Here is a 23,112-nt window from a genome sequence, read left to right on the forward strand (position 1 = left end):
AAAAGAAAATAAGTGGTCTAAGGCACTGCATTGCAGTACTAGCTGTGCCACCAGAGACTCTGGGTTCGAGCCCAGGCTCTGCCGCAGCCGGCCGCGACCTGGAGGCTCATGGGGTGACGCATAATTGGCCCAGCGTCGTCCGGGTTACGGAGGGTTTGGCCGGCATGGATATCCTTGTCTTATCGCGCACTAGTGACTCCTGTGGCGGGCCAGGTGCAGTGCATGCTGACCAGGTCGCTAGGTGTACGGTGTTTCCTCTGACACATTGGTGCGGCTGGCTTCCGGGTTAGATGTGCGTTGTGTTAAGAAGCAGTGCGGCTTGGTTGGGTTGTGTTTTGGAGGACGCATGACTCTCGACCTTCGCCTCTCCCGAGTCCGTACGGGAGTTGCAGCGATGAGACAAGACAGTAACTACTACCAATTGGATACCACGAAATTGGGGAGAAAAAGGGGTAAAATAAGAAAAAAAAAAAAAAAAAAAAAAAAAAAAAAAAAAGAAATAACTAGTGCCATTTTTGCACCGGGCAAATGTCTAGTAAATTTGGCTTGAGGTCCATATATGATCATTAGGAACCTCTTCTCAGCATATTCACATTTGATGTACCAAAATATATTTATAAAAAAGACCACAATGGCAAGAACAAGAGATTATACATTTAACATAGAGGTCAAAATAAGAAGAAAATAGATCAGATCATATTGGAAAATCTATACTGAACAAAAATATAAAAATAACATGCACAATTTCAAAGATTTTACTGAGTTACAGTTCATATAAAGAAATCAGTCATTTGAAATTAATTCATTAGGCCCTAATCTATGGATTTCACATGACCGGGCAGGGGTGCAGCCATGGGTGGACCTGGAAGGGCACAGGCCCACCCTCTGGGCAACCAGGCCCAGCCAATCAGAATGAGTTTTTCCCCACAAAAGGGATTTATAACTGACATAAATACTCCTTAGCAGTGACAAGAGGTTCATAATGATCATATATGGACCTCATCTAGCCAAATTTACTAAACTTTTGCCTGGTGCAAAGTTGGCACTAATTATTTCATTTTTTGTTTAAAAAGATATATAACTATTAAAACATTAGGAACACTTTTCCATGACATAGACTTACCATACAAGTGAAAGCTATGATCCCTTATTGATGTCACCTGTTAAATCCACTTCAATCAGTGTAGATGAAGGGGAGGAGACAGGTTAAAGAAGGATTTTTAAGCCTTGAGACAATTGAGGCATGGATTGTGTACGTGTGCCATTCAGAGGGTGAATGGTCACGACAACATATTTAAGTGCCTTTGAACGGGTTATGGTAGCAGGTGCCAGGCGTATCGGTTTGACTGTGTCAAGAACTGCAATGCTGCTGGGGTTTTCACTCAACAGTTTCTTGTGCGTATCAAGAATGGCCCACCACCCAAAGGACATCCAACTTGACACAACTGTGGGAAGCAATGGAGTCAACTTGGGCCAGCATCCCTGTGGAAAACTTGACACCTTGTAGTCCATGCCCTGACGAATTGAGGCTGTTCTGCAGGCAAAATTAGGAAGGTGTTGCTAATGTTTTGTACACTCAGTGTAAAGGCTTACAAGTTAAGGGTCTGAAATACATCACGTCTTACTGAAGTTGTTGTGTATGCAGATATGGGCATGCTGCATACATGTGCGCTTGTTAACGGCATGCTGCATCCATGAGCGTGCAAGTCTGTACACATATGTTGTGCATACTTTCAATCAGGCAAGTGCACATCAATCAATATGAAAGCTTAATGAGTTTTTGGCTGAATAAAGTAAGGTTGGCTAATTCATTAGGGCTGCTGTGGTGAGTCATCGACATGTAGTCCACCCAACCATGTCACCATCTGTGACCTTCCAGCAAAATCATTAACTCCCCAACACCAACCCAGCGTAACAGAGTCCCCCCCCCCCCCCCTCGCTTTCTCTATCCGCTGTCTGTAGCAATCAACGCCCTTGCACACACTTGTTAATACATTCTGACACACTGATATGGATCACTGACTCTCCGCGTCTACAGCCTTTAGCCCGACTCACCTTGGGAGATCGGCACTGAGGTCGCCTGCATGCTGTGTGTGATCAGAGCTTCCAGCAAATTCTTCAGACATGGATGGATGGGCATAATGCTGTATCTGAAGCAGGAGTACAGTATTTGTCCTTAATGTGGAGAGTGCCCTTCATCTTCTGGGTAAAGGTATAATGGTACAGTTCAACCCGCAAGGTCTCGATCAATCTATTTTTAAGCCGGTCTAGTACTGACACATTATTTAAATATGCAATGTATTCAAAGTGATTTCCCTATGCCATACCTTGTTTACTAAATCACTGTCACTTCAAAAATATTTATTTGTATTTCCAAGCCTTTACACAGCATGAGCCTTTTTTTGTCATTGGGACTGGTGTAAGTCACACAATACAAAATATCTATCTTCAAAGTTAATTACCAAATTTAATCAAAGACAACCCTTTCCCAAATATCATTATTACATTATCTCTCTGTTGCTACTCTGTTTTCTGATACTGTTATGCAATTCCTGGGTGGATGAGTCACTCCACAATACCAAAATTGGTGACGTAAATCTTACGTGCATACGCAGTTCTGCTCTCACTGTCGATTGTGGGGCTTCCGAGAGTGTGCTGACGCATGGCCGATCTGTTTCTCCAAGATGAGAGGGACAGGACTTATGCTTATGCTTTTGTGTATGTTTGTGCATGCGTGTGTGTCTATGTGTGTCTGTTTGCATTGAAAAGAGTCAGATACCGATATAAATCTTGCATTTCTATTGTCAATGACCTGGGTCAGAGAGTAATCACAAACCAAGACAGTGCATATCCACTCACTAGCAGATCAGTGTTGGGAAAATAACTTAGCATGGTCCCTCTGCCTGCTAAATTATAGTCAAATTTAGACCCATCAGGAAAAACCCTGAGCAGATCTAAAAAGAGTAAGTGAAAAATCTCTCCCAAACATTTTGAGAACTGTATGGTCGACACTGCACATATTAACTTCAGCTTCACAAATTAAAAATAGAATTTCCAGAGTAAAATAAATAAAAGATCTGAGGATCCCAAGTATAGTTCCTTCATTCCTGTATGGTGTGTTCCAAGGTGACATTTAGTATAAATCAACATTAATAATAACAAATACAATCAATAAAGAAACACTAAAACATACAACAAATGTAAAATACCTCTGAGCACAAATAACAAATATGTAAATGGAAAAAATAGAAAGTTACAAAGGGCATGGCAAACAATATCTGCACTTATGTTAGTGAAATCTCGTAGAGAGGTGATCAAACCAAGAAAAACATACATTACAAGCACAAAATAATGAAGCATGAGGCAAAGTGACCAAAATGTAGAGAAAAATAAAATAAATGAGAAAAGTGAGTCAAATAATCTATTGAAAAGGCTTACCTTCCTCGGTCATTGTGTGATAATATTTTAGTTTTCCATAAGTTCCAAGTTCTACAACGTTACAGCAAAAGACAAGGGTAAGGCAATAAAGACATAGAAAAGCAAAGGAGCATGAAGAACAAGATATTTTGAAGGTTTAGCATCACACACACAGCATAGAGAAGGATAGCAAATTCTCTCTCAGACCAAGACATCACTGCATAAATGCAAAACAAAGGTGCAAGGACTTCATGACAACAACAACAGAAACAATTGAATCCTTATACCTACTTTGAATGAATAACAATTTCCCATCCGATATACAGTTGAAGTCAGAAGTTTACATAAACTTAGGTTGTAGTCATTAAAACTCGTGTTTTAACCACAAATGTCTTGTTAACAAACTAGTTTTGGCAAGTCGGCGAGGACATCTACTTTGCATGACACAAGTAATTTTTTCAACAATTGTTTACAGATAGTTTATTTCAATTATAATTTACTGTATCACAATTCCAATGGGTCAGAAGTTGACATACACTAAGTTGAATGTGCCTTTAAACAGCTTGGAAAATTCCAGAAAATTATGGCATGGCTTTAGAAGCTTCTGATTGGCTAATGGACATCATTTGAGTCAATTGGAGGTGTACCTGTGGATGGATTTCAAGGCCAACCTTCAAACTCAGTGCCTTTTTGTTTGACATCATGGTTAAATCAAAAGACCTCTGAAAACTAATGGTAAAAAAATGGACCTCCACAAGTTCCACAAGTCTGGTTCATCCTTGGGAGCAATTTCCAAATGCCTGAAGGTACCACATTCATCTGTAAAAATAATACAACGCAAGTATAATCCCCATGAAATCCACGCAGCCGTCCTACTGCTCAGGAAGGAGACTCCTAGAGATGAACGTACTTTGGTGCGAAAATTGCAAATCAATCCCAGAACAACAGCAAAGGACCTTGTGAAGATGCTGGAGGAAAGCAGTACAAAAGTATCTATATCCACAGTAAAACGAGTCCTATATTGACATAACCTGAAAGGCCGCTCAGCAAGGAAGAGGCCAACGCTCAAAAACTGCCATAAAAAAAAGCTAGACTACGGTTTGCAACTGCACATGGGGACAAGGATTGTACTTTTTGGAGAAATGTCTTCTGGTCTGATGAAACAAAAATAGAACTGTTTGGCCATAATAACCATCGTTATGTTTGGAGGAATTAAGGGAGGCGCTTTCAAGCCGAAGAACACCATCCCAACTGTGAAGCAGGGGTGTGGCAGCATCATGTTGTGGGGGTGCTTGGCTGCAGGAGGGACTGCACTTCACAAAATAGATGGCATCATGAGGGAGGACAATTATGTGGATATAATAAAGCAATATCTCAAGACATCAGTCAGGAAGTTAAAGCTTGGTCGTAAATGGGTCTTCCAAATGGACAAGACCCTAAGCATACTTCCAAAGTTGTGGCAAATGGCCTAAGGACAACAAAGTCAAGGTATTGGAGTGGCCATCACAAAGCCCTGACCTCAATCCAGAACTGAAAAAGTGTGTGTGAGCAAGGAGGCCTGAGCCAAAATTCACCCAACTTATTGTGGGAAGCTTGTGGAAGGCTACCTGAAACGTTTGACCCAAGTTAAACAATTTAAAGGCAATGCTACCAAATACTAATTGAGTGTATGTAAACTTCTGACTCACTGGGAATGTGATGAAATAAATAAAAGCTGAAATAAATCCTTCTCTCCTACTATTATTCTGACATTTCGCATTCTTAAAATAAAGTGGTGATCCTAACTGACCTAAGACAATTTTTACTAGGATTAAATGTCAGGAATTGTGAAAAACTATGTTTAAATGTATTTGGCTAAGGTGTATGTAAACTTCCGACTTCAACTGTACATATCCAGTTCAATCTGTTCAATCTAACAGAATTGAGGGGATATACATTTTTCATTTGATGGTTTCAGGGATCTCAATATACACTGAGTGTACAAAACATTAAGGACACCTTCCTAATATTGAGCAGCCCCCTCCCCCGTTTTGCCCTCAGAACAGCCTCAATTCACTCCAATGCTTCCCACAGTTGTGTCAAGTTGGCTAGATGTCCTTTGGGTGTGGGATCATTCTTGATACACACAGGAAACTGTTTAGTGTGAAAACCCCAGCAGTGTTGCAGGTCTTGACACAAACCGGTGCGCCTGGCACCTACTACCATATCCTGTTCAAAGACACTTAAATATTTTGTCTTGCCCATTCACCATCTGAATGGCACACATACACAATCCATGTCTCAATTACCTCAAGGCTAAAAAATCCTTCTTTAACCTGTCTCCTTCCCTTCATCTACACTGATTGAAATTTATTTATTAACAGGTGACATCAATAAGGTATCATAGCTTTAACCTGGATTTACCTGGTCAGTCTATGTGATGGAAAGAGCTTTTATCATTAAAGTTTTGTACACTCAGTGTACATAGAGGCTCTTACAATGGTATAGCTAATAACTCAGACACACCAGTAGGCTTATTAAATGTTTGTGTTCACACAACAAAGACCTCAAAATCATCAGCCGCTTAGCCTTGTTTAAATACTACAAACCAGAAGGTGACAGTAGTGTTGTTTGGCAATGCATGTCCCTGTGTGTTGCTTTATGGTCTAGTCAATGTTAGCTAGCTAGCTGCACTAATATTGCTATTGTTGTAGAAAGCCCTTGTTGATTCTAGTCAGATGACCACAGCTACACTGAACCAAAATATAAATACAACATGCAACAATTTCAAAGATTTTACTGAGTTACAGATCATATAAGGAAATCAGTCAATTTAATTAATAAATTAGGGCCTAATCTATAGATTTTACATGACTGGGAATACAGATATGCGTCTGATGGTCACAGATACCAGGAGTACATATTTTTCCATAACAAGCTTTGCTTGATTTACAATCCGATACGCCAGTCCTTACCCGCCCTGCTGATAAGGGGGGTCAGTTGTACTCATGAATAGGACAGTTTATGTAAATGAGTGTCATAGACAACTGATTGACAAGACCTTTTACAAGAGACTCAGAAGTGACCCCACTTCCCAATTTCAGAACACTATCTATTATTCACTGTCCTAGATGGGTATTTAAATTCTGGTCAAATCACCAAAAAACTACTGGCTACTCAACACCCTAAAATTTCCACTTTCTATACTTTGCCGAAATTACACAAGAATGTTACAAAACCTCCAGGGCGCCCTATTGTTGCGGGCATTGATGCAGTAACGTACCCTTTATCGGCTTTTGTTGACTTTTTTATTAGACCACTCGCAGAACCACTCGCAGAACTCGCAGAATGAAATAGTACGAACACCAAAAACTACTTCATGTTTTTAAATTATTTCTTTATTCAGACAAAGGGTACTGCTATGGGGTCCCCTTTTGCTCCAAACTATGCTAATTTGTATGTGGGTTACATGGAGAAACAGTCCATTTTCAATCCTCTCAAAAAAAATCTTGCCTAACATTATTATTTGGAAACGGTAAATGTATGATATTTTTGTTCTATGTAGGGGTGATGCAAAACAGCTCCAGGCATTGCATGCTTTTCTTAACTCTGATTCTGAGCACCTAAGATTTACTATGCAATCTCACATACGTCAAATCAGTTTCCTTGATCTTCTGATTTTGTGTGAGGATAATGTTCTATACACTGATCTTTACCGGAAACCTACTGATCGTAACAGTTTGTTGAGGGCGGATAGTTGTCACTCGCTTCCCTTGAAAAACAGTTTGCCCTACAGCCAAATCTGTCAAATCAAAAGAATTTGCAGAAATCAATCAGATTTAGACAGAAATATGGCTGAGAAGCAAAGAAAATTCAAGGAGAGGTCAGATTAATGGTCAGATTAATACTGCCATTGAGAAAATGTTAAACTAATCGAGACATGATCTCTTTCAAGGACAGTCTCGCAAAAAGAAGCATTCTTGCATTCTAACTACCCACCATTCAAAGTGCTCTGAACAAATTAAGGGTATCGTTCACAAACATTGGCACATTCTAAGATCCGATGACAGTGCCGGTAATGTGTTTTCGGACCCTCCCTTGGTCGTATTCTAGTGGGGCAGAAATCTCAGAGATCAATTGGTAAACACTGATTTACCACCCCAAAATATCCCTGCACAATGTCTATTTGCGCCTCTATCGGATGGAAACTACAAGAGCAATGGCTGCACTCAATGCAATGGCACTTACAAATGTAGATCCTTCAAACACCCCCAAACAGGGAAACAGATCCCAATCAAAGGTGTTATCACATGCTCCACTAAGGCAGTTATTTATCTTATAACTTGTCCTTGTGTTAAAAATGATGTGGGTATAACAAATCGCAAATTAAAAAGTACGAATCTCGGAGCATCGTGGCCCACTTTTTGGAATCAAGTTTAAACAAGACGCTGCCTGGATCTTTAATTTAAAGACCCTTGCTCCCTTCGGGCTCAACGTAGACTTTGATCTGAAGCCATTCTTGTGATTATTGTGTTTTTGCTATTCATTGTAAATGTTTGTAAGCCTATGCAGCCACATTGTATCGATGATCGTATGCTATCCATTCATGTTTTTGTATGTTCTGTTTATATCTGAGAATTAACCAATGATATCAGGCTACACCTGGCCATGATTACAGACACCTGTGTGTGTCATTTGACACCATATAACTAGTGACCCACAGTGTTTGTCATTATACCCTGATGAAGACAGCGTGTCTGTTGAAACATTGGTTATTAGGTTATTACATTATTGCATCTGAACTCCTTGAGTGTGTGGCTCTCCTTTTCTTTTTTTTGTATATTAAACACAGAAAAATCACGTTTTTGACTGCACTGTGCCGTTAATGAAATCCCACTTATGTTTGTTTGCAACGGGACATAAGAACTTGTTGTTATTTTTGTCCTTGTGGCATGACCTCTTTACTCTATTTCATTTTTTTCATAATGAAAATGCAGTGTCCTGGAGCAAAAGGCTTTTAACATTGATTCTTTCAACATAAATTGTTAGATGAACGATTGGGTCTTGACTAAATTATGTAAGCCCCCCCAACTCGGAGCATCATAGCACCATTAGGTGCAAAACCTCGACTATGCTCCGAGTTGGGGGGGGGCTTACATAATTTAGTCAAGGCCCAATCATTCATCTAACAATTCCTGTGTGGGGTAGTAAAGGCATCTGAGCACTGAGTGGTTGTAGCAGCAAACCTCTTAGGTTTCCTAAAAAAAGGAGGCATATTGAGCTGCGTGATCAATTATGAATGGATAGCATACGATCATAGATAAGACTGTATGGGGGCGACAACAACCAGGTGCCATGACCAGCCACACACGCAAGACCAGGGGTAGTTCGGGCACCAGAGTGTCACCAGAATACTATGCCACATTTGACATAGGATTTACATAGAGCATGATACATGAACGTTGCATTACTATTTATCTTTCAGATAAAATCAACAGAAAAAGAGACGTCCCTTTTTCAGGACCCTGTCTTTCAAAGATAATTTGTAAAAATCCAAATAACTTCACAGATCTTCATTGTAAAGGGTTTAAACACTGTTTCCAATGCTTGAACAATGAACCATAATAAATTAATGAACATGCACCTGTGGAATGGTCATTAAGAAACTAACAGCTTACAGACGGTAGGCAATTAAGCTCACAGTTATGAAAACTTAGGACACCAAAGAGGCCTTCCTACTGACTCTGAAAAACACCAAAAGAAAGATGCTCAGGGTCCCTGCTCATCTGCGTGAACGTGCCTTAGGTATGCTGCAAGGAGGATGACTCCAGATGTGGCCAGGGCAATAAATTGCAATGTCCATACGGTGAGACACCTAAGACAGTGCTACAGGGAGACAGGACGGAGGGCTGATTGTCCTTGCAGTGGCAGACCACGTGTAAAAACACCTGCACGGGATCTGTACATCCGAACATCACACCTGCGGGACAGGTACAGGATGGCAACAACAATTGACCGAGTTACACCAGGAACGCACAATCCTTCCATCAGTGCTCAGACTGTCCGCAATAGGCTGAGAGAGGCTGGACTGAGGGCTTGAAGGCCTGTAAGGCAGGTCATCACCAGCTCTTCTCTGACGAGTTGAGGTTTTGTCTCACCAGGGTTGATGGTCGGATTTGCGTTTATTATCAAAGGAATGAACGTTACACCGAGGCCTGTACTCGGGATCGATTTGGAGGTGGAGGGTCCGTCATGGTCTGGGGCCGTGTGTCAAAAAAACATCAGGCTGACCTTGTTGTTATTGCAGGCAATCTCAACGCTGTGCGTTACAGGGAAGACATCCTCCTCCCTCATGTGGTACCTTTCCTGCATGCTCATCCTGACATGACCCTCCAGCATGACAATGCCACCAGCCATACTGCTAGTTCTGTGTGTGATTTCCTGCAAGACAGGAATGTCAGTGTTCTGCCATTGCCAGCGAAGAGTCCGGATCTCAATCCCATTGAGCTCGTCTGGGACCTGTTGGATTGGAGGGTGAGGGCTAAGGCCATTCCCCCCAGAAATGTCTGGGAACTTGCAGGTGCCTTGGTGGAGATGCACTACAGTACTTAATGCAGCTGGTGGCCACACCTGGTGGCTATCGCTTCACGGCGGAGGCTCCGGTGCAGGACGTAGACCCCCTCCGCCCGCAGATCCCTTCGCTTTGGTCGCGGCCCTAGCGCATGGAACTTCACTGGAGAAACCGGGCCGCAGATCATCGCCAGAGGAACCAGACCACCGATCATCGCCGGACTGGGGACCTTCGCTGCAGGCTCCGGACTGGGGACCGTCGTTGGAGGCTCCGGACTGGGGACCGTCGCTGCAGGCTTCGGACTGGGGGCCGTCGCTGCAGGCTCCGGACTGGGGACCGTCGCTGCAGGCTCCGGACTGGGGACCGTCGCTGCAGGCTACGGACTGGGGACCGTCACTGCAGGCTCCGGACTGGAGACCTTCACTGGAGGCTCCGGACTGGGGACCTTCGCTGGAAGCTCCGGACTGGGGACCTTCGCTGCAGGCTCCGGACTGGGGACCGTCGCTGGAGGCTCCGGACTGGGGACTGTCGCTGCAGGACTGGGGCCCGTCACTGCAGGCTCCGGACTGGGGACCGTCACTGCAGGCTCCGGACTTGGTACCGTCGCTGCAGGCTCCGGACTGGGGACCATCGCTGCAGGCTCCGGACTGGGGACCGTCGCTGCAGGCTCCGGACTGGGGACCGTCGCTGCAGGCTCCGGACTGAGGACAGTCGCTGGAGGCACCGGACTGGGGACCTTCGCTGGAGGCTCCGGACTGGGGACCTTCGCTGGAGGCTCCGGACTGGGGACCTTCGCTGGAGGCTCCGGACTGGGGACCTTCGCTGGAGGCTCCGGACTGGGGACCTTCGCTGGAGGCTCCGGACTGGGGACCTTCGCTGCAGGCTCCGGACTGGGGACCGTCGCTGCAGGACTGGGGACCGTCACTACAGGCTCCGGACTGGGGACCTTCACTGCAGGCTCCGGACTTGGTACTGTCGCTGCAGGCTCCGTACTGGGGACCGTCACTGCAGGAGCCGGACTGGGGACCGTCGCTGCAGGCTCCGGACTGGGGACTGTCGCTGCAGGCTCCGGACCGGGGACCGTCGCTGCAGGCTCCGGACTGGGGACCGTTGCTGGAGGCTCCGGACCGGGGACCTTCGCTGCATGCTCCGGACCGGGGACCTTCGCTGCATGCTCCGGACTGGGGACCGTCGCTGCAGGCTCCGGACTGGGGACCGTCGCTGCAGGCTCCGGACTGGGGACCGTCGCTGCAGGCTCCGGACTGGGGACCGTCGCTGCAGGCTCCGGACTGGAGACCTTCACTGGAGGCTCTGGACTGGGAACCGTCACTGGAGGCTCCGGACTGTGGATCAACGCTGGAGGCTTCGTGCCGTGGATCATCTCTGGAGGCTTCGTGCCATGGATCATCACTGGAGGCTTTGTGTGCCATGGATCATCACTGGAGGCTTCGTGCCATGGATCATCACTGGAGGCTTCGGGCCATGGATCATCACTGGAGGCTTCGTGCCATGGATCATCACTGGAGGCTTCGTGCCGTGGATCATCACTGGAGGATTCGTGCCGTGGATCATCACTGGAGGCTTCGGGCCATGGATCATCACTGGATGGAGTGATGACGTGGAGCCGGAACAGGTCTGTGGAGCCGGAACAGGTCTCACCGGACTGAGGAGGCGTACTGGCAGCCTAGTGAGTGGAGCTGCCACGGATCATCACTGGAGGCTTCGTGCCACGGATCATCACTGGAGGCCTCGTGCCATGGATCATCACTGGAGGCTTCGTGCCATGGATCATCGCTGGATGGAGTGATGACGTGGAGCCTGAGCCGGAACAGGTCTGTGGAGCCGGAACAGGTCTCACCGGACTGAGGAGAAGTACTGGCAGCCTAGTGAGTGGAGCTGCCACAACACGTCCTGGCTGGATACCCACTCTAGCTTGGTGAGTGTGGAGAGCTGGCACAGGACGCACTGGGCTATGACGGCGCACTGGAGGCATAGTGCGTAGAGCCAGCGCAGGCCACACTGGACCATGGAGGCGCACCGGAGGTTTGGAGCGCAGAGCTGGCATAACTCGTCCTGGCTGAATACCCCCTTAGCCCAGCAAGTGTGGGGAGCTGGAACAGGCCACACTGGGCTTTGCTGGAAAAGCGGGGACACCATGCGTAGAGCTGGTGCAGGATAACCTGGGCTGACGAGACACACCGGGGGCCAGGAACTCTGAGCCTGCACATGGCAGGGTCTTGTCCCCTGCCATAACCTCCTGTCCATGTCCATGAGGTCCTCCACTCACTCTTCTAGCGGGCCCATGATCCCTGCTACTCCTGGCCCCGCTGCTTGGTCCTTTGGTGGTGGGTAGTTCTGTAACGTCTCTCGTCAGAATGAGGATCGGAACAAAACGCAGTGTGGTAAGTGTTCATGATTTTGATTTATCAAAACACAAAAAAATAAAAATAACAAAGTGAAAAACGAACAGTTCAGTAAGGCAAATTAACTATACAGAAAACAACTACCCACAAAACACAGGTAGGGAAAAGGCTGCCTAAGTATGATTCCCAATCAGAGACAACGATAGACAGCTGCCTCTGATTGATAAACCACACTTGGCCAAAAACAAAGAAATAGAAAACATAGAAATAAAGAAACTAGAATGCCCACCCTAGTCGCACCCTGGCCTAACCAAAATAGAGAATAAAAGCCTCTCTATGGCCAGGGCGTGACAAGAACAAATAATCATATAGTGATCTATTATATCCCCTTACTGTTTTTTTACAAGTATTGGTTGTTTGTTAATATCTATTTAATTTTTTTTATTTAACCGTTGTTTAACTAGGCAAGTCAGTTAAGAAAAAAATATTATTTACAATGACGGCATATGAACAGTGGATTAACTGCCTTGTTCAGGGGCAGAACGACAGATTTTTACTGCCTTGCTCAGGGATTCGATCTAGCAACCTTTACATATGGCATATCTAATCTAGCAGATAAGCCACTCTTTGTTGAAAAATGTATAATTTTTTATTGCATGAGCAATATTTACTGTAAGCCACACTTCATTAGACTGTGTGACAAGAGGTACTTTTGGTGAGCGTGTGTGTTGGCGGGTGAACCATTCATGGTAATTGTCTGTTCAGCAATGGTCAATGCCATATAGAAATGGTAATTACAGAAAAGATAACAGCAACAACATGTCCACACCACAATGCAGAAATTATCTAGTCTCCCTTTATTATACAGTGCCTTGGGAAAGTATTCGGCCCCCTTGAAATTTGCGACCTTTTGCCAAATTTCAGGCTTCAAACATGAAGATATAAAACTGTATTTTTTTGTGAAGAATCAACAACAAGTGGGACACAATCATGAAGTGGAACGACATTTATTGGATATTTCAAACTTTTTTAACAAATCAAAAACTGAAAAATTGGGCGTGCAAAATTATTCAGCCCCTTTACTTTCAGTGCAGCAAACTCTCTCCAGAAGTTCAGTGAGGATCTCTGAATGATCCAATGTTGACCTAAATGACTAATGATGATAAATACAATCCACCTGTGTGGAATCAAGTCTCCGTATAAATGCACCTGCACTGTGATAGTCTCAGAGGTCCGTTAAAAGCGCAGAGAGCATCATGAAGAACAAGGAACACACCAGGCAGGTCCGAGATACTGTTGTGAAGACGTTTAAAGCCGGATTTGGATACAAAAAGATTTCCCAAGCTTTAAACATCCCAAGGAGCACTGTGCAAGCGATAATATTGAAATGGAAGGAGTATCAGACCACTGCAAATCTACCAAGACCTGGCCGTCCCTCTAAACTTTCAGCTCATACAAGGAGAAGACTGATCAGAGATGCAGCCAAGAGGCCCATGATCACTCTGGATGAACTGCAGAGATCTACAGCTGAGGTGAGAGACTCTGTCCATAGGACAACAATCAGTCGTATATTGCACAAATCTGGCCTTTATGGAAGAGTGGCAAGAAGAAAGCCATTTCTTAAAGATATCCATAAAAAGTGTTGTTTAAAGTTCAAAAAAATGGTTCAAAAATAAACATATCCAGGTGTTAGAATGGCCAAGTCAAAGTCCAGACCTGAATCCAATCGAGAATCTGTGGAAAGAACTGAAAACTGCTGTTCACAAATGCTCTCCATCCAACCTCACTGAGCTCGAGCTGTTTTGCAAGGAGGAATGGGAAAAAATGTCAGTCTCTCGATGTGCAAAACTGATAGAGACATACCCCAAGCGACTTACAGCTGTAATCGCAGCAAAAGGTGGCGCTACAAAGTATTAACTTAAGGGGGCTGAATAATTTTGCACGACCAATTTTTCAGTTTTTGATTTGTTAAAAAAGTTTGAAATATCCAATAAATGTCGTTCCACTTCATGATTGTGTCCCACTTGTTGTTGATTCTTCACAAAAAATACAGTTTTATATCTTTATGTTTGAAGCCTGAAATGTGGCAAAAGATTTCCTAAAGAAAACGTGTGTGCTTGCTAGCTTTTCGTAAAGTATTAATGGTTGTGAAATAAGTTATAGTAGTGGAAGTGACTGCAGTTATAATGGAGTGACTAGTTATAGCTGAAAAAGTAGGTTGAAAATGGCACCGACAGAAAGGGCTGCTCTTAGGAAACTTTGCAGTATTTTGTTGTTTTATGTATTATTTCTTACATTTTGAGCGCAGAAAATGTTTTGTGTTATTACATACAGCCGGAAAACACTATTGGATATCAGTGCGGCGGTAACTCACCAGCACTACCAGCACTACGACCAGGAATACAATTTTCTCAAATCGGATTCTTTGTTTGCACCCCCCAGGGCAATTGATCTGATTCCAGAGGCCGACCCAAAACACCACCGGCAGAGGAGAGGTACTTTTGAGTATGTTACTTGCTAATGTTCAGTCTCTGGATTATAAAGTTAACGTGCTCAGGGCGAGGATTTCTTTCCAGAGAGACATCAGGGATTATAACATACTCTTTTCACCCGAAGCATGGCACTCTCAACCGTCAGGCCAGTTGGGTTCTCAGTTAATCACGCAGACAGTAATAAATACAATGCCTTGCGAAAGTATTCGGCCCCCTTGAACTTTGCGACCTTTTGCCACATTTCAGGCTTCAAACATAAAGATATAAAACTGTATTTTTTTGTGAAGAATCAACAACAAGTGGGACACAATCATGAAGTGGAATGACATTTATTGGATATTTCAAACTTTTTTAACAAATCAAAAACAGAAAAATTGGGCGTGCAAAATTATTCAGCCCCCTTAAGTTAATATTTTGTGGTGCCACCTTTTGCTGCGATTACAGCTGTAAGTCGCTTGGGGTATGTCTCTATCAGTTTTGCACATTGAGAGACTGACATTTTTTCCCATTCCTCCTTGCAAAACAACTCGAGCTCAGTGAGGTTGGATGGAGAGCATTTGTGAACAGCAGTTTTCAGTTCTTTCCACAGATTCTCGATTGGATTCAGGTCTGGACTTTGACTTGGCCATTCTAACACCTGGATATGTTTATTTTTGAACCATTCCATTGTAGATTTTGCTTTATGTTTTGGATCATTGTCTTGTTGGAAGACAAATCTCCGTCCCTGTCTCAGGTCTTTTGCAGACTCCATCAGGTTTTCTTCCAGAATGGTCCTGTATTTGGCTCCATCCATCTTCCCATCAATTTTAATCATCTTCCCTGTCCCTGCTGAAGAAAAGCAGGCCCAAACCATGATGCTGCCACCACCATGTTTGACAGTGGGGATGGTGTGTTCATGGTGATGAGCTGTGTTGCTTTTACGCCAAACATAACGTTTTGCATTGTTTCCAAAAAGTTCAATTTTGGTTTCATCTGACCAGAGCACCTTCTTCCACATGTTTGGTGTGTCTCCCAGGTGGCTTGTGGCAAACTTTAACCAACACTTTTTATGGATATCTTTAAGAAATAGCTTTCTTCTTGCCACTCTTCCATAAAGGCCAGATTTGTGCAATATACGACTGATTGTTGTCCTATGGACAGAGTCTCCCACCTCAGCTGTAGATCTCTGCAGTTCATCCAGAGTGATCATGGGCCTCTTGGCTGCATCTCTGATCAGTCTTCTCCTTGTATGAGCTGAAAGTTTAGAGGGACGGCCAGGTCTTGGTAGATTTGCAGTGGTCTTAAACTCCTTCCATTTCAATATTATCGCTTGCACAGTGCTCCTTGGGATGTTTAAAGCTTGGGAAATCTTTTTGTATCCAAATCCGGCTTTAAACTTCTTCACAACAGTATCTCGGACCTGCCTGGTGTGTTCCTTGTTCTTCATGATGCTCTCTGCGCTTTTAACGGACCTCTGAGACTATCACAGTGCAGGTGCATTTATACGGAGACTTGATTCCACACAGGTGGATTGTATTTATCATCATTAGTCATTTAGGTCAACATTGGATCATTCAGAGATCCTCACTGAACTTCTGGAGAGAGTTTGCTGCACTGAAAGTAAAGGGGCTGAATAATTTTGCACGCCCAATTTTTCAGTTTTTGATTTGTTAAAAAAGTTTGAAATATCCAATAAATGTCGTTCCACGTCATGATTGTGTCCCACTTGTTGTTGATTCTTCACAAAAAAATAGTTTTATATCTTTATGTTTGAAGCCTGAAATGTGGCAAAAGGTCGCAAAGTTCAAGGGGGCCGAATAGTTTCGCAAGGCACTGTATATCTCTGGGAAGAAGAAGGGTGGGGATGTATGTTTAATGATTAACGACTCATCGTGTGATTGTGATAACATATAGGAACTCAAGTTCTTTTGTTCACCTGATCTAGAATACCTCACAATCAAATGCCGACCATATTATCTCCCAAGAGAATTCTCTTCAGTTATAGTCACAGCTGTGTATATCCCCCCTCAAGCCGATACCACGACAGCCCTCAAAGAACTTCACTGGACTTTATGCAAACTGGAAACCACATATCCTAAGGCCGCATTTATTTCAGCTGGTAGATTTTAACAAAGCATATTTGAGAAAAAGGGTGCCAAAGTTCTATCAAGACATTGACTGTCGTACTCGCGCTGCTAAATCACTTGACCACTGCTACTCCAACAACCGGGATGCCTACAAGGCCTTCCCCCTCCCTCCTTTCAGCAAATCTGACAATTCCTCCATTTTGCTCCTCACTTCCAAAAGGCAGAAACTCAAACAGGATGTACCTGTGCTAAGGACTATTCAACGCTGGTCTGACCAATCGGAATTCAGGCTTCAAGATAGATTTGATCACGCGGACTGGGATATGTTCCGCGTAGCCTCCGATAATAACATTGAAGAATATACTGATACGATGAATGAGTTTAACAGGAAGTGTACAGGAGATGTTGCACCCACTGTGACTGTTAAAACCTATCCTAACCAGAAACTGTGGATAGATGGCAGCATTCGCACAAAACTGAAAGTGCGAACCACTGCATTTAACCATGGCAAGGTGAATGGGAATAAATCAAATCAAATTTTATTTGTCACATACACATGGTTAGCAGATGTTAATGCGAGTGTAGCGAAATGCTTGTGCTTCTAGTTCAGACAATGCTGTAATAACCAACAAGTAATCTAGCTAACAATTCCAAAACTACTACCTTATACACACAAGTGTAAGGGGATAAAGAATATGTACATAAAGATATATGAATGAGTGATGGTACAGAGCGGCATAGGCAAGATACTGTAGATGGTATTGAGTGCAGTATATACATATGAGATGAGTATGTAAACAAAGTGGCATAGTTAAAGTGGCTAGTGATACATGTATCACATAAAGATGCAGTAGATGATATAGAGTACAGTATATACATATACATATGAGATGAATAATGTAGGGTATGTAAACATTATATTAAGTAGCATTGTTTAAAGTGGCTAGTGATATATTTTACATCATTTCCCATCAATTCCCATTATTAAAGTGGCTGGAGTTGAGTCAGTGTGTTGGCAGCAGCCACTCAATGTTAGTGGTGGCTGTTTAACAGTCTGATGGCCTTGAGATAGAAGCTGTTTTTCAGTCTCTCGGTCCCAGCTTTGATGCACCTGTACTGACCTCGCCTTCTGGATGATAGTGGGGTGAACAGGCAGTGGCTCGGGTGGTTGTTGTCCTTGATGATCTTTATGGCCTTCCTGTGACATCGGGTGGTGTAGGTGTCCTGGAGGGCAGGTAGTTTGCCCCCGGTGATGCGTTGTGCAGACCTCACTACCCTCTGGAGAGCCTTACGGTTGTGGGCGGAGCAGGTGCCGTACCAGGCGGTGATACAGCCCGACAGGATGCTCTCAATTGTGCATCTGTAGAAGTTTGTGAGTGCTTTTGGTGACAAGCCAAATTTCTTCAGCCTCCTAAGGTTGAAGAGGTGCTGCTGCGCCTTCTTCACGATGCTGTCTCTGTGGGTGGACCAATTCAGTTTGTCTGTGATGTGTACGCCGAGGAACTTAAAACTTACTACCCTCTCCACTACTGTTCCATCGATGTGGATAGGGGGGTGTTCCCTCTGCTGTTTCCTGAAGTCCACAATCATCTCCTTAGTTTTGTTGACGTTGAGTGTGAGGTTATTTTCCTGACACCACACTCCGAGGGCCCTCACCTCCTCCCTGTAGGCCGTCTCGTCGTTGTTGGTAATCAAGCCTACCACTGTTGTGTCATCCGCAAACTTGATGATTGAGTTGGAGGCGTGCGTGGCCACGCAGTCGTGGGTGAACAGGGAGTACAGGAGAGGGCTCAGAACGCACCCTTGTGGGGCCCCAGTGTTGAGGATCAGCGGGGTGGAAATGTTGTTGCCTTCCCTCTCCACCTGGGGGCGGCCCGTCAGGAAGTCCAGTGAGCTGTAGTCGATGAATAGCATTCTCGCATAGGTATTCCTCTTGTCCAGATGGGTAAGGGCAGTGTGCAGTGTGGTTGAGATTGCATCGTCTGTGGACCTATTTGGGCGGTAAGCAAATTGGAGTGGGTCTAGGGTGTCAGGTAGGGTGGAGGTGATATGGTCCTTGACTAGTCTCTCAAAGCACTTTATGATGACGGAAGTAGTCGTTTAGCTCAGTTACCTTAGCTTTCTTGGGAACAGGAACAATGGTGGCCCTCTTGAAGCATGTGGGAACAACAGACTGGGATAGGGATTGATTGAATATGTCCGTAAACACACCAGCCAGCTGGTCTGCGCATGCTCTGAGGGTGCGGCTGGGGATGCCGTCTGGGCCTGCAGCCTTGCGAGGGTTGACACGTTTAAATGTTTTCCTCACGTCGGCTGCAGTGAAGGAGAGTCCGCATGTTTTAGTTGCGGGCCGTGTCAGTGGCACTGTATTGTCCTCAAAGCGGGGGAAAAAAGTTATTTAGTCTGCCTGGGAGGGGGCTGGATTTCTTTTTGTAATCCGTGATTGACTGTAGACCCTGCCACATACCTCTTGTGTCTGAGCCGTTGAATTGAGATTCTACTTTGTCTCTATACTGACGCTTAGCTTGTTTGATTGCCTTGCGGAGGGAATAGTTACACTGTTTGTATTCGGTCATGTTTCCGGTCACCTTGCCCTGATTAAAAGCAGTGGTTCGGGCTTTCAGTTTCACGCGAATGCTGCCATCAATCCACGGTTTCTGGTTTGGGAATGTTTTAATCGTTGCTATGGGAACGACATCTTCAACGCACGTTAATGAACTCGCTCACCGAATCAGCGTATTCGTCAATGTTGTTGTCTGACGCAATACGAAACATATCCCAGTCCACGTGATGGAAGCAGTCTTGGAGTGTGGATTCAGATTGGTAGGACCAGCATTGAACAGACCTCAGCGCGGTAGCTTCTTGTTTTAGTTTCTGTCTGTAGGCAGGGATCAACAAAATGGAGTCGTGGTCAGCTTTTCCGCAGAATGGCATAAGTGTAGTGTAGTTATGCCCTCCGCAAGGCAATCAAACAGGCAAAACGTTAGTATAGAGACCAAGTGGAGTCGCAATTCAAAGGCTTAGACAAAAGACGTATATTTATTTATTTTACCTTTATTTAACTAGGAAAGTCAGTTAAGAACAAATTCTTATTTACAATGACAGCCTAGTAACTGCCTTGTTCAGGAGCAGAACAACAGATTTTTACCTTGTCAGCTCTGGGATTTGATCTAGCCCAACGCTCTAACCACTAGACTACCTGCCACCCGAGCTGTGGCAGAGTCTACAGACAATCACGGACTACAAAAGGAAAACCAGCCATGTCGCAGACACCGACGGCTTGTTTCCTGACAACCTAAACACCTTCTTTGCCCGCTTTGAGGATAATACAGTGCCACCAACGCGGCCCGCTACCAAGGACTGTGGGCACTCCTTCTCCGTGGCCAATGTGAGTAAGAAATTTAAGCATGTTAACCCTCGCAAGGATGCAGGCCCAGACGGCATCCCTAGGCGCATCCTCAGAGCATGTGCAGAAAAGCTGGCTGGTGTGTTGATGGACATATTCAATCTCCCTATCCCAGTCTTCTGACCCACATGCTTCAAGATGGCCATCATTGTTCCTGTACCCAAGAAAGCAAAGATAGCTGAACTAAATGACAATCGCCCTTGTAGCACTCACTTTGTCATCATGAAGTGCTTTGAGAGACTAGTCAAGGACAATGTCACCCTAGACCCACTTCAATTTGCTAATTGCCCCAATATATCCACAGACGATGCAATCCCCATCGCACTGCACACTGCCTTATCCCATCTGGACAAGAGGAATACCTATGTCAGAATGTTGTTCATTGACTATAACTCGGCATTCAACACATTTGCACCCTCCAAGCTCATCATTAAGCTCGAGACACTGGGTCTGAACCCCGCCCTATGCAACTGGGTCCTGGACTTCCTGATGGGCCGCCCCCAGGTGGTGAAGGTAGAAAACAACACCTCCACTTTGCTGATCCTCAAGACTGGGGCCCCACGAAGGTGCATGCTCAGCCCCTTACTGTGCTCCCAGTTCACCCAAGAGTGTGTGGCAAGTCACGCCTCCAGCTCAATCATCAAGTTTGCAGATGTTGGCTTGATTACCAACAACGATGAGACAGCCTACAGGGAGGAGGTGAGGGCTCTGGGAGTGTGGTGCCAGGAAAATAACCTCTCACTCAATGTCAACAAAACAAAGGAGATGAATGTGGACTTCAGGAAACAGCAGAGGAAGCACCCCCCTATCCACATTGACCGGACTGCAGTGGAGAAGGTGGAAAGCTTCAAGTTCATCGACGTACACATCACTGACAAACTCAAATGGTCCACCCACACAGCCAGTGTGGTGAAGAACCTCAGGAGGATAAAGAAATTTGGTTTGGCACCTAAAACCCCAACAAACGTTTACAGATGCACAATTGAGAGCATCCTGTTGGGCTGTATCACCACCTGGTACGGCAACTGCACCGCCCAAAAAAGCAGGTTTCTCCAGAGGGTGGTGCGGTCTTCCCAACACCTACCCGGGGGCAAACTATCTGCCCTCCGGGACACCTACAGCACCCGATGTCACAGGAAGGCCAAAAAGATCATCAAGGACAACAACCACCTGAGCCATTGCCTATTCACCCCACTATTATCCAGAAGACGAGGTCAGTGCAGGTGCATCAAAGCTGGGACCAAGAGACAGAAGAACAGCTTCTATCTCAAGGCCATCAGACTGTTAAATAGCCATCAGTAGCACATTAGAGGCTGCTGCCTATATGCATCGACTTGAAATCACTTTAATTAATGGAACACTAGTCACTTTAATAATGTTTACATATTTTGTATTTCTCATCTCATATGTATATACTGTATACTATTCTACTGTATCTAAGTCTATGCTGCTCTAACATTGCTCGTCCATATATTTATATATTCTTAATTCCTTAGATTTGTGTGTATTGAGTACATGTTCTGAAATTGTTAGATATTACTTGTTAGATATTACTGCACTGTCAGAGCTAGAAACACAAGCATTTTGCTACACCCGCAATAACATCTGCGAAACGTGTGTATGAAACCAATAAAATGTGATTTGATTTAGATGGGAGAATTTTTGGATTGATTGATAGAATATGATAGCCTGAACATGTTAATGTAGTTTAGGAATCTAGTTTGAATGGTTCAAAAGTTATGCTTTGCTAATATAAGCTAATGAATATAATTATAGTTTATAAGTGTTTTAAAGAATTTGAAGTTATGATAGCCTGAACATTTGAAAGTTGGTGTTGTAGCTTAAATTGCGATGGAAAGATTGATTGATTGATTGATGATAGGATTGGATAGTTTGAACATGTGAAAGTTGGTTTGGTGACTCTAGCTTGAACAGTTCAATAGATACTGTTGGTTGTATGTTTTATGCTAAAGTATGCAAATATAAACTGAACAGAAATATTAACTGAGCTGATATAAAAGATTCCAGAAATGTTCCATATGCACAAGAAGCTTATTTCTCAAATTGTTGGCATTCCTGTTAGTGAGCATTTCTCCTTTGCCAACATAATCCATCTACCTGACAGGTGTGGCATATACATTTTTTATTTATTTAACTAGGCAAGTCAGTTAAGAACAATTTCTTATTTACAATGACCGCCTACCCCAGGTGACACTGGGCCAATTGTGCACCGCCCTATGGAACTCCCAATCATGTCCTGTTGTGATACAGCCTGGAATTGAACCAGGGTCTGTAGTGACATTTCTAGCACTGAGATGCAGTGTCTTAGATTGCTGCTCCACTCGGGAGCCCCATGAAGCTAATTGAACAACATGAGCCTTACACAGGTGCACCATGTTTCGGGACAATAAAATGTGCAGTTTTGTCATACAACACAATGCCACAGATGTCTCAAGTTTTGATGTAGTGTGCAATGTGCATGCTGACTGCAGGAATGTCCACCAGAGCTGTTGCCAGAGAATTGAATGTTAATTTCTCCACCATAAGCCTTGTTTTAGAGAGTTTGGCAGTACGTCCAACCAGCCTCATAACCGTAGACCACGTGTAACCATGCCAGCCCAGGACCTCCACATCAGGCTTCTTCACATGTTTGGATTGTCTGAGACCAGCCACCCGGACAGCTGATGAAACTGTGGGTTTGCACAACCGAAGAAATTCTGCACAGAAACCGTCTTAGGGAAGCTCATCTGCCTTCTCGTTGTCCTCACCAGGGTCTTGACCTGACCACAGTTCGGCGTCGAAACCGACTTCAGTGGGC

At 44.4% G+C, this 23,112-nt stretch overlaps 1 protein-coding gene across 2 annotated transcripts in view; it reads right to left on the reverse strand.

The window, feature by feature from the left end:
* Positions 1–23,112, reverse strand: part of LOC110531927 (sodium/potassium/calcium exchanger 2) — a 173,648-nt gene that overhangs the window by 47,259 nt on the left and 103,277 nt on the right. The window contains exon 6 of one of the 2 annotated variants that reach the window (XM_021615417.2): positions 3,439–3,489. The exons of the other annotated variant lie outside the window; for it this stretch is intronic. Coding sequence (XP_021471092.1) covers positions 3,439–3,489 — 51 coding nt within the window. The remainder of the gene's footprint in view (positions 1–3,438; positions 3,490–23,112) is intronic. 2 annotated transcript variants of the gene reach the window in all.

Source organism: Oncorhynchus mykiss, chromosome 9 (assembly GCF_013265735.2).
Source record: "Oncorhynchus mykiss isolate Arlee chromosome 9, USDA_OmykA_1.1, whole genome shotgun sequence".
Classification (NCBI taxonomy): Eukaryota; Metazoa; Chordata; class Actinopteri; order Salmoniformes; family Salmonidae; genus Oncorhynchus; species Oncorhynchus mykiss.